Genomic DNA, 14,808 nt, shown 5'->3' on the forward strand with positions numbered 1-14,808 from the left:
CACACACACACACACACACACACACACACACACACACACACACAGAGTTGGGAGTGTAAGTATAGGAGCCTTACATGTGCCAGGCATGCAGGTCATTGAGGAAGAGCTGAGTTCCACTATCCTCACAGCTGGAGAAGATGGTTCAAGAGGAGGCACAGTCACCAATGAGATCTGCAGACGAAGATGACAAATACATACTAACCACATTGTGAAAACACATACAAGCAAAACCAAAGACACACACGCACACACAGAAAGAAAAATATCCTGAGTGACTGACAGAAATGGAATGGACAGAATTGCAGACAGAAACTTGAATCTGAACCACAAATACACTTTCCAGGAAGTACATGACATGACCTAACAAAACATACACATGAAGTATGCTTAAATGATGAAGTGGGTGGGACAGAATTAAATCCTATTAGCTAAACACAGTGCAAAAAAAAAATGGAATCTCTGTAATCCTTTTACTTGAATACAGACAGTGATTCCTAACATTCATCTGTTTTAAGACTAAACCCCATGCTTTTTAAAACAAACTGACAGAGTACAGACAGCAAACTTCATTCTTCATTGTTAATAAATTCCAAGAGTCCAAAAAAGCAACTTCTCTCCATTTGCAAATGTCATTGCAAAGGATGAGCAGCTAATTAAAACTAGCCTGAATATTTAATTACGTTTTGTCACACAGTCATATGATATTCCAGTTCCACCCTGTGTCAAGCCACAGATATGAATTTCTGCCAAGTTTAATAGACAGAAATTAAACACAATTTTCTCCTTTGTTGCCTGTTTGTCTGAGTGTGTGTGAAAAAGGAGTGCTTGATGGAGACTAAACAGGGCCAGGTTGAGAGTCGAATGAATGGGTGTTCTGGTTCTGCTGAAAGACAAATTCAAATTCAAATCCATACTGAACTGATCAACCTTGATTCTTGTATGCTCTTCATCTATTAGGCCTATAAACTCCACTCACACAGCTAGCACTCAAATGAGCTTGAGTGGATACCAGCATGTCAGGTTCCATTCTCAGGACAGTACAATTAACTAATCAAATTCATCTTTTCTTTCATTTTATGATTTACTTTGGAATGTAATGCTTGAGTACAGGACGTCAAAACTACAGCAGCGATCCCACAAATCGCCTATGATGTTTTGTTGTTTCTTTGCCTGCTGGTTCTTGGACGCACCTCAAGAATCCATATAAACGTGATAACATAATAACGATGTAATGCAAAACACGCTGCACAGTGAAAGTGCAAGACTGGCAAGAAATAGACAACCGTGCCCTCACACACATACATACAAACAAGTATGCATGCATGCATGCAAGTGCACATGGTCAGTCCCAGGCCATGATTTAAAGGTTCATATAGATATCTACACTACACAGCTTAGTTCTAATATATTAAGCCATGGGCTATGGTGAGACAGAGAGAAAAAAAGAAAGAAAAAGGAATAGGCAGACAGAGACAGTCCCATATGCAGATAAATAAGTACTTGCTGATCAGACTCTGAGGGTGAAATTGATCGATCTGTGATCACCACAGCCCGGGATATGTGCCTATGACATAAAAACAGGAAAAGACAGTGTAGATTTGTAGAAAGTTAATATTATAATATAGTATAAGTGTTAAAAAGATTTTTAAAAAATGTACATTATTTTTAAAAATATATGAAGCATAGTTAAAAATTAATGCACATTAATGCACTTGGGGGTTTAATGAGTTTAATTAACTCTTAAGCCTAGGGATGTATTAGGGGGGTTATTTGGTATAATTAGTTCCACCTTAAAAGCTTTAATAAATATTTATAAAAATGATCATAACGAAATTAGCATACAAGTTTCTAATACACCCTTCTATGAACAACTGAAGAGGCATAAATACATATAGGTGAATTTATCCTGGCCATGTTTCTACAGTTATGACATTTGTCTGAAAAACCTGTTCACTGTTTTGGTTCTCTGCTCATCTTTGATGTAGCCATCTTCCACCACAAAATGGCTGCAGTTTATTCGCTGACCATGTGTGTCGATCACAGCTTTACACCTAAAATGACAAATGAGGATAAGCTGTGATTATTTGGTAAAGATCTGACAATACTGACAGCTGTTGGATGTAAGCAGGAAGGCGCACTTGCAAAACAAATTCATATTCAAATAATTCATACTCTCCATTGCCATACAATTAAAAAGTTTAAGTAAAAATGTTTTGGGGTAAAATTGAAAAAATATAAACGTAAAAGTTACTCAATTAGCTGTTGTTATCAAAACAACATAGGAAATCCTTTATTTGTCAGTTAAATAACGGTTCATGTTTATGGACAAAAAAATATTTATTTTTGCTACATATTACAACAACAACAAAAAAATCTGTAGTAAAAATATAGAATTATTTAATTGGTATTTAAAAAGTAATTTGGTTTATCATACACTGACTCAGATACAGGTGCACCTCAATAAATTAGAATATCATCAAAAAGTTTACTTATTTCAGTAATTCAATTCAAAAAGTGAAACTCAGATTAATTACAAACAGAGTGATCTATTTCAAAATTTTATTTCTTATAATGTTCATGATAATGGCTTAAACCAAAGAAAACATAAATGTCATTATCTCAGACAATTAGAATAATCGACACAAAACACCTATAAAGATTTCCTAAATCTTTAAAATGGTCAATTAGTCTGGTTCAGTAGGCTACACAATCATTTGGGGGAGATTCACAAGGAGTAGACGGCTGCTGGAGTCAGTGCTTTAAAAGCCCAGAGTCTGGAGGTAGAGTGGAGAGGCGCACAATCCAAGCTGCTTGAGTCTAGTGTGAGGTTTCCACAGTCAGTGATGGTTTGGGGAGCCATGTCATCTGTTGGTGTTGGTCCAATGTGTTATATCAAGTCCAAAGTCAGCACAGCCGTTCTACCAGGACATTGTAGAGCACTTCATGAAGCCCTCTGCTGACAAGCTTTATGGAGATGCAGATTTCATTTTCCCGTAGGACTTGGCACCTGGCCACACTGCCAAAAGTACCAATACCTGGTTTAATAACCACAATATCATTGTGCTTGATTCTCCAGCAAACTTGCCTGACCTAAACCTCATAGAGAATCTATAGGGTATTGTCAAGATGAAGATGAGAGACTCTAGACCCAGATGAGCTGAGGGCCACTATCAAAGCAACCTGGGCTTCCATAACACCTCAGCAGTGCCACAGGCTGATTGCCTCCATACTACATCACACTGATGCAGCAATTCATGCAAAAAGAGCCCCGACCAAGTATTGAGTGCATATACTGTACATAACGTTCAGTAGGCCAACATATGACGTTTGGATTTTCATTGGCTGTAAGCCATAATCATGAATATTAAAAGAAATAAATGCTCGAAATAAATCACTCTTTTGTAATAAATCTATATAATATATGAGGCTCACATTTTTTAATTGAATTACTGAAATAAATGAACTTTTTGATTATATTCTAATTTATTGAGATGAAACTGTATTGACATGAGAGCCTGATAGACTCTGTTAGAGTGGAATTTCCAAGTATGGTATTTAAAATGTGAGACAAAGACCACCAAGCACAAAGGGTAAAATGAAAATCTATGTTGGTCTGAAGTTTTGCTTAAACATGTGTTAACACAGAACCAGAAGCAAGTTTGTGACCTTCTTGCTCTTCTGACAGTGAAAAGCGTTTAAGATACACACCAAGGGATCAAGAGAGAGAGGAGGAAAGACAGGGAGAGAGAGAAAGAACAGGAAAAAAGGGGTGGGGGGTAGCAAAGGGGAATCTGCCGGCTTGTTATGTCAAGAGTTATAAATGTGCTTTATAGGGCTCATTATCCAAACTAATGGGCTAGGGGTGACATCCTTGAAATGGACTTTCACAACACAATAAAGGGGCAAGCGAGCAACTCTCTGCTACCAAAAAGTGTGGCCCTCAGAACAATCCTCGCTCCACACACAGGACTGACTACAGGACAGATCTGTTTATGTAAATTAAGATTTATTCACCAAGAGGAACTAGCAAAGGAAGCTGAGGACTTCCAATCAAATACCAGCCAGTGGGGTGAGGAATGTTGAAATGGGCTACACTGCAAAACACTGATGCAGCTAAGGGATAATCTCAGCATGACACAGACAATGTCTGAGCACACTCATATTTGACTCAATCTGTTACAGTTTCAGTTTACTCTGAATTAACTCTCTTAATATCTAAGTTACCAAAATTGAAATCTACTAAATACCATCATCTAGCTCATCATTCTGAGGCTGGCTTAAGATTACTTTCTATCCCCATTACTGCATGATGTACACAGATGTCCAATAAAATAGAAATCTTATTTATATGTTCCAAAGTTTCTTCTGTCACCATTCATAAAGTGTTGATATAGAGCTAATGACTGGGTTTCATTTGGCCCCCCAAGGCCAGGTCCTGCTTTCTAGATCATCATAACTGTTCATAAATAGTCCCCATAAAGCACTGGTGGCCTCTGAGACAATCAGAACCCTAACCTTGTTCCCAATGACATGCACTTCCAAGCTCATCTGAATTTTATATGCTTACTCACAAACGCAGCTTAGTTAAAGCAAAAAAATTATGGGACGAGAGCATACACTGTGGAAAAATTGATTACATTTTCAGTCAAAATAACTATTAGTTACCAGTTGCTAATTTTTCAAGTGTCAAATAAAGAAGCAAGTATACTACTGTTTTTCAGTAAAAAAGTGTGCTTACAAACTGAACAAAGTGTAAGGAATTCACTCAAACATATTAGCATTTTTATGTTTTACCTGGTGACTTTAGTCTCACACTTTATATAACACAGTTACATAAAATCAGCTACTACTGATGCATATGTAGGTCATGCTCTTATGTCAGTACAGATTCCAGCATCTTTTATCTATGTTCAGAATTTCAAATGTTTAGTCATTGAAGTTGTTTGCATTTTCTGCTTCTTATGATTAATAATCATAATGATAATGATAATGATTATGATTGCAAATAATCCCAAACACATTCAGTGTCATCGAGGTCTGGGTCAGGTACAAATGTTTTCCCAAAGAATTATGAAAGAATAAACAGGAACATGTGATCTTTTCTTTTTAAAGCGAGTGTAATATGTTAATCCCTCGGGGACTAAGAATCTGTATCCAATTTTATTTATACAATTTAATAATACATATTTTACTCCAGATTTGGCCAATTTTTCACATTTGTTTTGTCCATTTCCATATAGACAATATATACATTTCTCAAGAATATTACAATAAATTTTATGTAATAGACAGTTGGTCCAAAATCAAGTAAATAAAATGTAGTTTCTGACTTAAACACAGTATTATAAAAAATAATAATATAATTGTAAAATGCTAATGCTGGAAACTTATATCCAACATATGTCTAAACAACAGAATGTTTTTAAAAAGCCAAACTGATACAGACAGCTATTTCGAGCCCACTGCCATAGCATGGCACAGTGACGAGGCCAATCAGTGTTGCCAAGTAGAATAATCAAGTCATGCTGACGAGGCAAGAGATAAGACTGGTGGGACAAATGGGATCAGACGTGTGATTGAGGCGACTGTCGTCCACGCTAACAAGTTGGGCTGCTGTTGGACCCACCTCCACGTCGAGTGGCAGGTGGGCTCCGAGGCCCCATAATCCTCTGCTGCATTATTAATCTAACTCCACCCTTTTCAGTTTTATGTCTGTAATAAGAGAAGACATAGAGCAGTAATTTATGATGCTGGGGAAATTAAAATCATTGTTCAGCCTGCCAGACACCTTGCCAACTCTTTTTTTCCCCCCTCCTTCTACCTCTTCACCTTCATGGAACTTTTTTCTTGCTGATGATGTATGGCATGAACAGGGTTGAGTTGACACCCGGGCGCCTCTGGCGGAGAGCACTGATTCTCCACGCTGTACCCTCTGAGAGAGTTTTGTAGACTGGATTCCAGAACCTGACTGACACCCCTGTTTGGAGGCTGTCCAGTACTTGCCTCAGACCCTCCTAGCACACATGGACACCCCCAACCAGTAGAACTGGTCCTTGTCCAGCGCTTTGGACTTTGGAATTTGCCTTGAAAAGTTAGGAAGGCCCTGAATTATAGCATCTCTCTTCTACTTTCTGGCATTGATGGGTATATGTGAAGAAGTTAAAGAACTCCAATTTGTCATTTGTCATGGTCACCATGCTTTGTTTCAAAGACTGCTTACCTGCAACACTGCTCAAGTATAGCTAGGAATAGATGCACAGAGGGTGACCGCACTGCCTCTTTCAGGGTCAGATCATATATATCAAGAGGGTTCTCTGTCAAATGAAACTAGGGACGTAGACAGTCACCTGTGAGCTTGAGAGCTCTTTATGCTTTAAAAAGAAAGAGGTGATAATTTAAAGTCCAGTAATTCGGATGAGCAGTTTCCATGCTGTTTTCTTATTTGAGAAGCTCTTGGACAAAATATAAATTATCCAAGTGTCATGAGTTTACTTTAGGTAGGTATCACAGCCACTTGCACCCTCCTTCTCTGCATGCATAGGAGTCCATTCCCCCAAGTTCAACCAGTACCAAGTTGAAAAAAGCTCAATATATTGCCAAAGAGGTGGCAAGAGAACAAGTGGGAATGAAAGCAGGAGCACAGAGGGGGAGGAAAAAAAAACCCCGATCTAACCTAGTTTATGACAACAATCCACCTTTGAAACTCATTAAAGGCCTTTCTGGTGAGGCCTGACGCACATTATCAGCACAGATTAATCAAGGGAGACTGGAGATGAACTCTCATTTTTTAACAGGCAGCAACAGAGGGCTTTTTTGTCTTCAGATGAAAATCAATTAGTGGAGGTAAGGCCACAAGGAAAAAACGGCATCACTCATCGCCGGCCCAAGTGGCAGGGCCCGTGATTTGTCTTCCGAGCTCGGCTGCTTCAGGGGAGCTGTGCGCTGCTGTCGCCCAGAAAATTAATTCCATATCTATAATTCCGACCCCCTTCCCCCACCATCTCACTCTCTTGTACTTTCTCTTTGCTTTGTTTCTGAGGGATCTGTTTAGTAAAGATTTCAAAGTCTACTCTAGACAGGACATGCCAAGATGAAGGCCAAGTCTGCTGTCTCTATGCTGTTTCTCTTTGTTTGGTGCTTATTTTCTTGTTCTTTTTTTGTACATTCGGTGAAGGTGGTGGATCGATGTTGAACTACTTACATTCCTGAATCCTTGTCCACAATCAGGCACTCGACTGAATGTCGCAGGCAATAAATCCCCCCAAAGACAGCACACATTCTGGGGAGGAAAAAAAAAGAAAAAAAAAAAAATCACACACACATTTATTTATTTATATGCAGACACATTGGATGGATCCAGCAAAACACCCATAATCAAAACTGATAGCATGACATTAAAAGCAACACAGGATCTGATCACACCTTGTCTGCACCAAAACACCAAAATCCAATTCATTTGACAGGGCAGAAATGTCACCAAGAATGCCACATTACTTCACAAGCAATACCTTTGTCATGGACATCTAAATATATAGAATGTGTGTTATTATGGAAGCTTAACTGTAAGTCATTTTCATCAAATACAACGTCCTCCCATCATACCAGCAATGCTCAATGAGGTTAATGTTGATATTCAATATTAATTTCACCTTTCCACATTATAAGACGAGAGAGAGAGAGAGAGAGAGAGAGAGAGAGAGAGAGAGAGAGAGAAGTGAGTGTGTGAATGTCCAGCCCTTTCACCAATATATTCTGTGCATTTCTAAGAAGATGAAAGGTAAGGGGGGAACTAGTAAAATACCCCTGTCCCCACAAATTAATCTAAAGGCATGGCATCTTAATAAAGCACAGGAGAAGGGTAAAGGATAAAAAAAAAAAAATATAAAAAAAAAACATCAGCAATCATCTGGGCCCATTTCATATCCCAAACAGAAACCCATAGAAACTGAATGGGGGGGATTCCTTTGATGTCATTAACCCTAACTGACAGACATTTAAGCTTATATTACTCTAATTAACTGCCCGCAGTCAACTGCGATGATACTGCTGGGAAAGACCGTACGGGAGCCACCACCTTCTTCCCCCTTCATGCCCTGGCACTCGCCCCCACGACATCACTCGCCATTGCGGGGCTAAATTAACAGTTGTGAAAATCCGGTACCTTCATACAAGCCCCCAGTCTTTATAGCCTCTAAATGGCATTTCAGTTCCTATCAAGGCAGGAATCAAGTGACGTGATTTTTTAATACGCTAGCAAAACAATAGGGGCCATTAATAGCTAGACGCAGTGACAGCACGCTCACCGATGATTTATGAGTTTGTGTATAATTTGATTATGCTATTAATTCCACTGATTACAGCTGCAGCAAGTGTGGAGAAGGTCACATCCAAAATAAATCTTCGACAGCTCCCCCCTTCTCATCACATAACCCCCGCCACACAAACCCAACAAAATAACTGCCTCCAACTAGTTATTTCTGTAATTAAAAGGTAATGTAACAAGAAGCACAAATAAGCTGCAGGCACCTCAAGCGACATCACACTCAAGCCCAAAATAAATTGAACTGAACCTAAGAACGATGAAAGCTGCCTTGGTTTCAATCCACCAGAATATGATGGCATAGTGATAATAAAAATATTAGAAACAGATAACGGCTAGCTGTACCCATAGGCTATAATCCGGTACAAACATTAGTTTGTAAAGCTAAGTAGATTGCTCCATCAGGGACACTGATCGATGAAAGTAAGGGGACAAACAAGCAAACATGTCATGAATGATCAAAAACTGAGATGACTGACAAATATTTTCTGTTTTCAGGCTCTCAGCTCTCAACATTCTAGGTATAAAATATTTACCCATTTTCTCTCAGTGACTGTCAAAATTCAGCTGTTCTAGATCTTAACTTCCATAAAACATGTATTGATCACCAAACGAGTGGGAAGGTAAAGAATCCACCCTTATAATTGCACCATCAAACTGAAAGTAGTTCCAAAATTTATCACCAGTCGAAAAGTGAGTGCCGTTATACAATTACCAGTAAAAGTATGTTGTGAATGCCTAGCATTTATTATGGTTGCTATCAAACAACACTTTTACAGCATTTAGCAGGTGCTCTTATCCAGAGTGACTTACAAAAGAATTTTGTGTTCAGTCAGAGCTTGTATTCTAGCTAGAACATATAAGATAAAATTTAAAATACCCTTGAGCTCAGTCACTTTCAAAACAGGGCCAATGCTAATATCTAGAAAGAAAAATTAAGAATTAGACACAACATAACTGTGATACCAAACAAAACCTAATGAGTGCTTATACATAAAAGCTAACACATAATAAATAAATAAATAAATAAATAAATAAATAAGTCCAGAATAAGTGCAAATAGAAAGCATTTCAGCAAATACTTAGTGCTCTTACTACTTCATCACTACTTTAAAGCCTTTTACACTTTCTGATCAACTGAAGCACTGAAACTGCATTTGAGACCAGGTCAATACTGGTAACAATTTCAAGCTATTCACCTTGAAGATCATGACTGCATCACCATGACTGTTTATAACGCCTTTTAGTAAACATATGAAATGTGTCTGCTTCAGAGTTAAATCTGTATATTTAGCAGCAGATTTGGACGTCTGTTGCTCTCAATCAAAACATCATGGAGTAATACAGTAAACAGCAGATTTCTTTTATTTTTTTTCCCAAGCAGCTATTTTTTTTCGTCTGTGCATTAAAAATAAATCGTCTCTCCATCCAGTAGATGCTAAACCAACAGAAATGGCAGACACAGCAAAGACCACTCACCTGTCAGGTTTGCCTCTAGTGAAAATGTGCTTGTAATCTACGGTGCTTTGTGCCAGAGTGGGGGGCTAATGGCTGGCCAATAATTAAAAGAAAACAAAGCGGCATGCCGCCTGGCAAGCTGCTCTAGCCCAAAATTAAATCCCCACTCCGATTGGAATAAATTAGATGTTTATTGCGCCCTGAGAAGACGAGGTAGAGGGAAGGGAAGGGGTACTAATGACAGAATGGAAATATGATCTGTGAGTGAATGTTGGAAAAGACAATCATTGGTTCAAATGAATGCATTCCCCTGTCCTCTCAATCTGTTTCTGTTTGACCACTGTCTGACTCTAGTACGGCGCTAAAGAGAACGTGAATCAAAAGCTGTTACAGCTAACTGTATTTACGGGACTAAATGAATCGAGTTGCCTCAAAATGTCCAGGTCTCATTCAAAACCACTCAAGAAGAGACAAAGTGCCCATGAACGTAACAAAAAAAAAAAAAGCAATAGGAGCGCCAAAGGTTATTTAGAAATTAAAAAGAGTCTCTGCTGTCAAAACTTGAGGGATAATGCAGGCAAGGACAGCAAAGCATTTCATCACTTTATTAGCAGCACTGCTCACTGATCTGTGAATAACCCGAGAGAGTGAGCATTATTGAGTTTGCGCCGCCGTCCATCCATCCATCACCTGCGAGCAGGTATCAGTGTGATGGATGACCCCGCCTCCTCGCCACTTCTCACGCTGACTTTTGTCTCTCTATCCCTTGCTTGGGTCCCCTTTTGAGGTGTGCACCGTTTCATTTTCTAGCCCCTCTTCATCATACTCTTCTTCTCCATTTCCTCCCCAATTATTTCTGTATTTGTCTCTTGCATCTGTCCACTATCTTCAATTTCATGTCACAAAGTAGCTATTTTCTTTTCACATTTGTCCAGTATCTTAAATTTAACATACAAATTAGAAAAAATGAAAATCAAAATTCGAATGCACCTTTTGGCCCTATGGCACTTTTAAATAAAAAAAATTGCAGAGAGTAGTTCATTGTGTCATTTTCTCCATTATAAGATTAACACAGGTGAGCAATATATGACTGCATATTATTAGAAACCACCCAACAAATATCAAAATCATAAAATTTACCTGAAGAAAAAAGTCACATGATTTAACATTTGATTTGACCTTTTGTTCAGTGAACTACAAAAGCAGCTATATTTTCTGATTAGTTTTCTGGTTGCTAGGTTTACATAGTGACAGTTAAAAAAAAAAAAAAAAAACAGAACAAGCACAAATAATCAGTCACTGTTGCTCTCTACAGCTGTTACAGAAGTGATACGATTATTGTGAATTGCTCCAAAATTGCAATTAGGTATGATGTATTTGAACAATTGTATAAATTAAATAAAACTGAATATATGTATTATTTTCTATTTATTTATTATATAAAAACTTATAAAATCCAGAAGCAGCAAGCAAGGGTTAATTTAATTCATTAACTGAATCACTTAAATTAATGAATGAATATGTTATATATATTCTCAAATTAGTGTTCAACAAGTAAATGTTTGATGGCAGATAACTGGTTTTAATAGATGCATTATTTTGTTTTATAAGTGAATAAAGTTTATAATACTTTCCATGTTTTATGTTTCAATAACAAATACTCACAGTACTGGCTGCCTAGATTCAGAAAGAAATTGTTGTCTTTTTTTGTAAAAACATTAATCATATTTTGGGAACCAAAAAGTAGAATTCATAAACAAACAAACAAACAAAAAATCATAAAAACCAGAGATATGATATGAAATTCAAATTTATGCCTAAAGTTTTACCAAAAAAAAAAATATTATAATACTATATATATATATATATATATATAAGAAAGAGCAGGATGCTCTCTGTTAACCACAAAATCATGGCATGCGATAAAATCATGTGTCACAACTTCTGACGCGATGTAATGCTTTCCCAGTAACGGACGTGGCTTGAATGCTACATTAAAAATCTCTTCAAATAGAGCTTTAGAGAGGAATCAAGAAGGCAAAAGTGGAGTATAAGTTTAAACTGGAAATCAAAATGGCAATTAATGTGTGGAAATTATTATTAATACAAGTTTCATTGCCATTTCCAAGTTTTCCCAAGTGTCGCAAAAAAACATAATTTGAAGTCAAGCAAGTTTAATTGAGTGTATGCAGAAGTTAGAATTAAAAAAAAAAAATAATAATAAAAAAAAAAAAAAAAAAAAAAAAAACATACTCCACTACAGATGCATTCTATATAAACACTGTACAAATCTTTCTGCCTTTGGGGAAATGTTCTCTTATTCATGGCCTTGAGCCAAAGGCCTTCATGTGGAGGAACGCATCCTCTCTGTGGATGTGTCCTGAAGCATTTAAGTGCCACAGATTCACAGTACCACTCCCCATGGACAAAGAGTGCTAAAAGCAGCCACTCAGTGTACTGCAGTGGCCTGGCTTTTCTTTTTCCTTTAGCACCCTAAAAGGAGCTAATGCATATTCTAAGCAAAGACAAATGTTTAAGGACAGACTATGACTTGATTTCTAAACCAAGACTGTTTATAGCATTTCCCAAGTAATCCTATCACTGTATACTCAGAAGAGCATGCTAGTGGAGAAACAATACATTTGTTTTATAATTTATAAGGATGCAAAATCATTGACTGTTAAAATGGACCAGATTGTGCTGGAAAACCGGAGAACCTTGAGGAAACCCACACAGACATGGGGAGAACGTTTTACGTTTGATTTACGTTGCTTTTTTTGGTTATAATTTTAAAAAATAATAATAAATAAAATAACTTGTAATAAATGGTTGTTAAAATAAAATAAAGAAAGAAGTTGGTGCATTTCAATTTTTACATGCTACTAGAAGTTTTTTTTTTTTTCTCTTGTTTATCTTTATGGGCAAGTGTGACCTAAATTAAACTTTCATATAAAATGGGACAGCAATGCATATTTGCACAAACAAGTATGCAGAATTATCATTAGAATTAGCTGTGTGTAAATGTGATGTACAAGAATATCCAGTAATTACATAAAGTGTATGTATGAAGGCATAGCACTCTAACATTACAAACACCCATTGTTTCAAAAAGTTCAGAAAAACAAACACAATAGACCAAGTGAACCAGGGTGATACGGAAAGAACATTTTAGAGCTTCCTAAAGAGGCACATTTTGGTTTTGTTTGTTTGTTTGCTTGATGTGTACTGGCCTCTATGTTTCTCAGGACCCCTCACCTGCAAAAGCACTGTGGAATTTCACCCAGGCCATATAGTGGGAACAAGAAGGGTGTGTTGCCATAACGACCCAGACTTCTCAAGAAGTGCTGTGTGGCCTTCAGGCCTTCCTCTGTCAAAGTCTCCTGATTCACCATGGCAATAGAGTGGAACACAAAATGCTGCAGGTTCTCAGTTAGATTCTTACTCTTCAGGAACTCCCAAAATGGCTTCTCTGAGAAATCTAAACAAGAACAGATTGACACAAATCAATATAAGTCAAAGTAGTTATCCTGATCACAACCGCTCCTGAATGTACATTTGAAGAACACCTAAAACTTTGGAAGACTGGAAGAAAATAAGATTAGATGACAGTGATCTTCATTTATTCTCAAAATTACAAATCATGTTTCTGGGGAAAAAAGTGATTTTTTTTTTTTGTAAAACACAACAGAAATAAGAATAATTTGTGATTTGTTCATTCTGCTTAACCTGGATGTAAAGTTATGGTAGAGGTACATAACATGCAATATTTAATTACAGAACTGTGCAAAATAAAAGTCCTGGAGATGAAATGGGGCATATGAGCGTATGGTTGTCCAGAGAAATCCAGAGAAATATGTGCATAACCTCTGAGACCTCAGATAGCACAGCATGAAAAACTATCATCCTACTCTGATTAATATAGCATAATGGGCATTTTGACAATCCATTCTATTCATCCAATCCATTCATCTCAGATGGTCCAAAAGACAAAGGAAACGTGATATAGTCAGACGTGTACATGTTTTACTCTATTTTTTTTTCCCTGAGAAAAACATTCAGAGTGTTTGTGCCAAAGATGAAAGGGACCGTCCAGACTGTTATTAGTATAAGATGCAAAAATCAACATCTGTAATGACATGGCTTCAGTGCCCAATGACCTGAATGTGTGTGATATGTGCAATTGATGTACAGGGGGATTTTGGAGAGACATATGTAGCCATCAAAGCGATATATTTTCCTGCAAAGTCCAGCACTTATTTTGTAAGTGCTACAACCAGAGCTGTAGAGGGAGAGCTGTGCAAACGGAAGTCCAAAATGCTTGGTGGTCATGTGACTCATGCAGGCTCCAATAGTTCCAGGAAGCTTTAGGCAGCCAATTTAAATACTTAGAGTAAGGGAGAGAAATTGCGCATTTTTGGTTATTAGTCTTAAATAAATGCAGAGATTCACAATATTTCAACAGCACATCAACCTGTGTATGTGGTTACACATAAGCTTAAAAATAGTTTGCCGCTATTTCAGGATTAGTGTGAAAATCTGACGTTACTTGCCTTGTACAGCACCCTCCATAATTATTAGCACCCCTGGTTATGAAGTGTTCTTTGGCTTCTAATAAATTATAATTTTTTTAAATTATATAGAACAACAATGCAAAAAAAGAGAAAAATCTAAGCTTTAATTCAAGTGCCTTTATTTGGTGGGGAAAAAAATATCACGTTAGGAAAAAAATCTTTTGAATGAAATCATGTGTGCCACAATTATTGGCACCCCTGGTGTTAGTACTTTATATAACCTCCTTTTGCCAACAAGACAGCACTTAACCTTCTTCTATAACTCTTCACAAGATGGGAGAATACAGAAAGAGAGATCTTCAACCATTCCTCTTTGCACAACCTCTCTAAACCTCTCCTATGCACTCTCCTCTTCAGCTCATCCCACAGGTTTTCTATTGGGTTGAGGTCTGGGGACTGAGATGGCCATGAGAGGAGCTTGATTTTGTGCCTTGTGAACCATTTTTGAGTAGATTTGGC

The 14,808-nt window shown here is 37.4% G+C and overlaps 1 protein-coding gene across 1 annotated transcript in view; it reads right to left on the reverse strand.

The window, feature by feature from the left end:
* Positions 1-14,808, reverse strand: part of chm (CHM Rab escort protein) — a 56,915-nt gene that overhangs the window by 16,330 nt on the left and 25,777 nt on the right. The window contains exons 8-12 of the mRNA XM_066645882.1: positions 13,034-13,256; positions 7,202-7,279; positions 1,947-2,051; positions 1,501-1,564; positions 75-171 (exon numbers count right to left, since the gene is read on the reverse strand). Of these exons, the coding sequence (XP_066501979.1) occupies positions 75-171; positions 1,501-1,564; positions 1,947-2,051; positions 7,202-7,279; positions 13,034-13,256 (567 nt within the window). The remainder of the gene's footprint in view (positions 1-74; positions 172-1,500; positions 1,565-1,946; positions 2,052-7,201; positions 7,280-13,033; positions 13,257-14,808) is intronic.

The sequence above is a fragment of the Hoplias malabaricus genome, chromosome 15, assembly GCF_029633855.1.
Source record: "Hoplias malabaricus isolate fHopMal1 chromosome 15, fHopMal1.hap1, whole genome shotgun sequence".
NCBI lineage: Eukaryota > Metazoa > Chordata > Actinopteri > Characiformes > Erythrinidae > Hoplias > Hoplias malabaricus.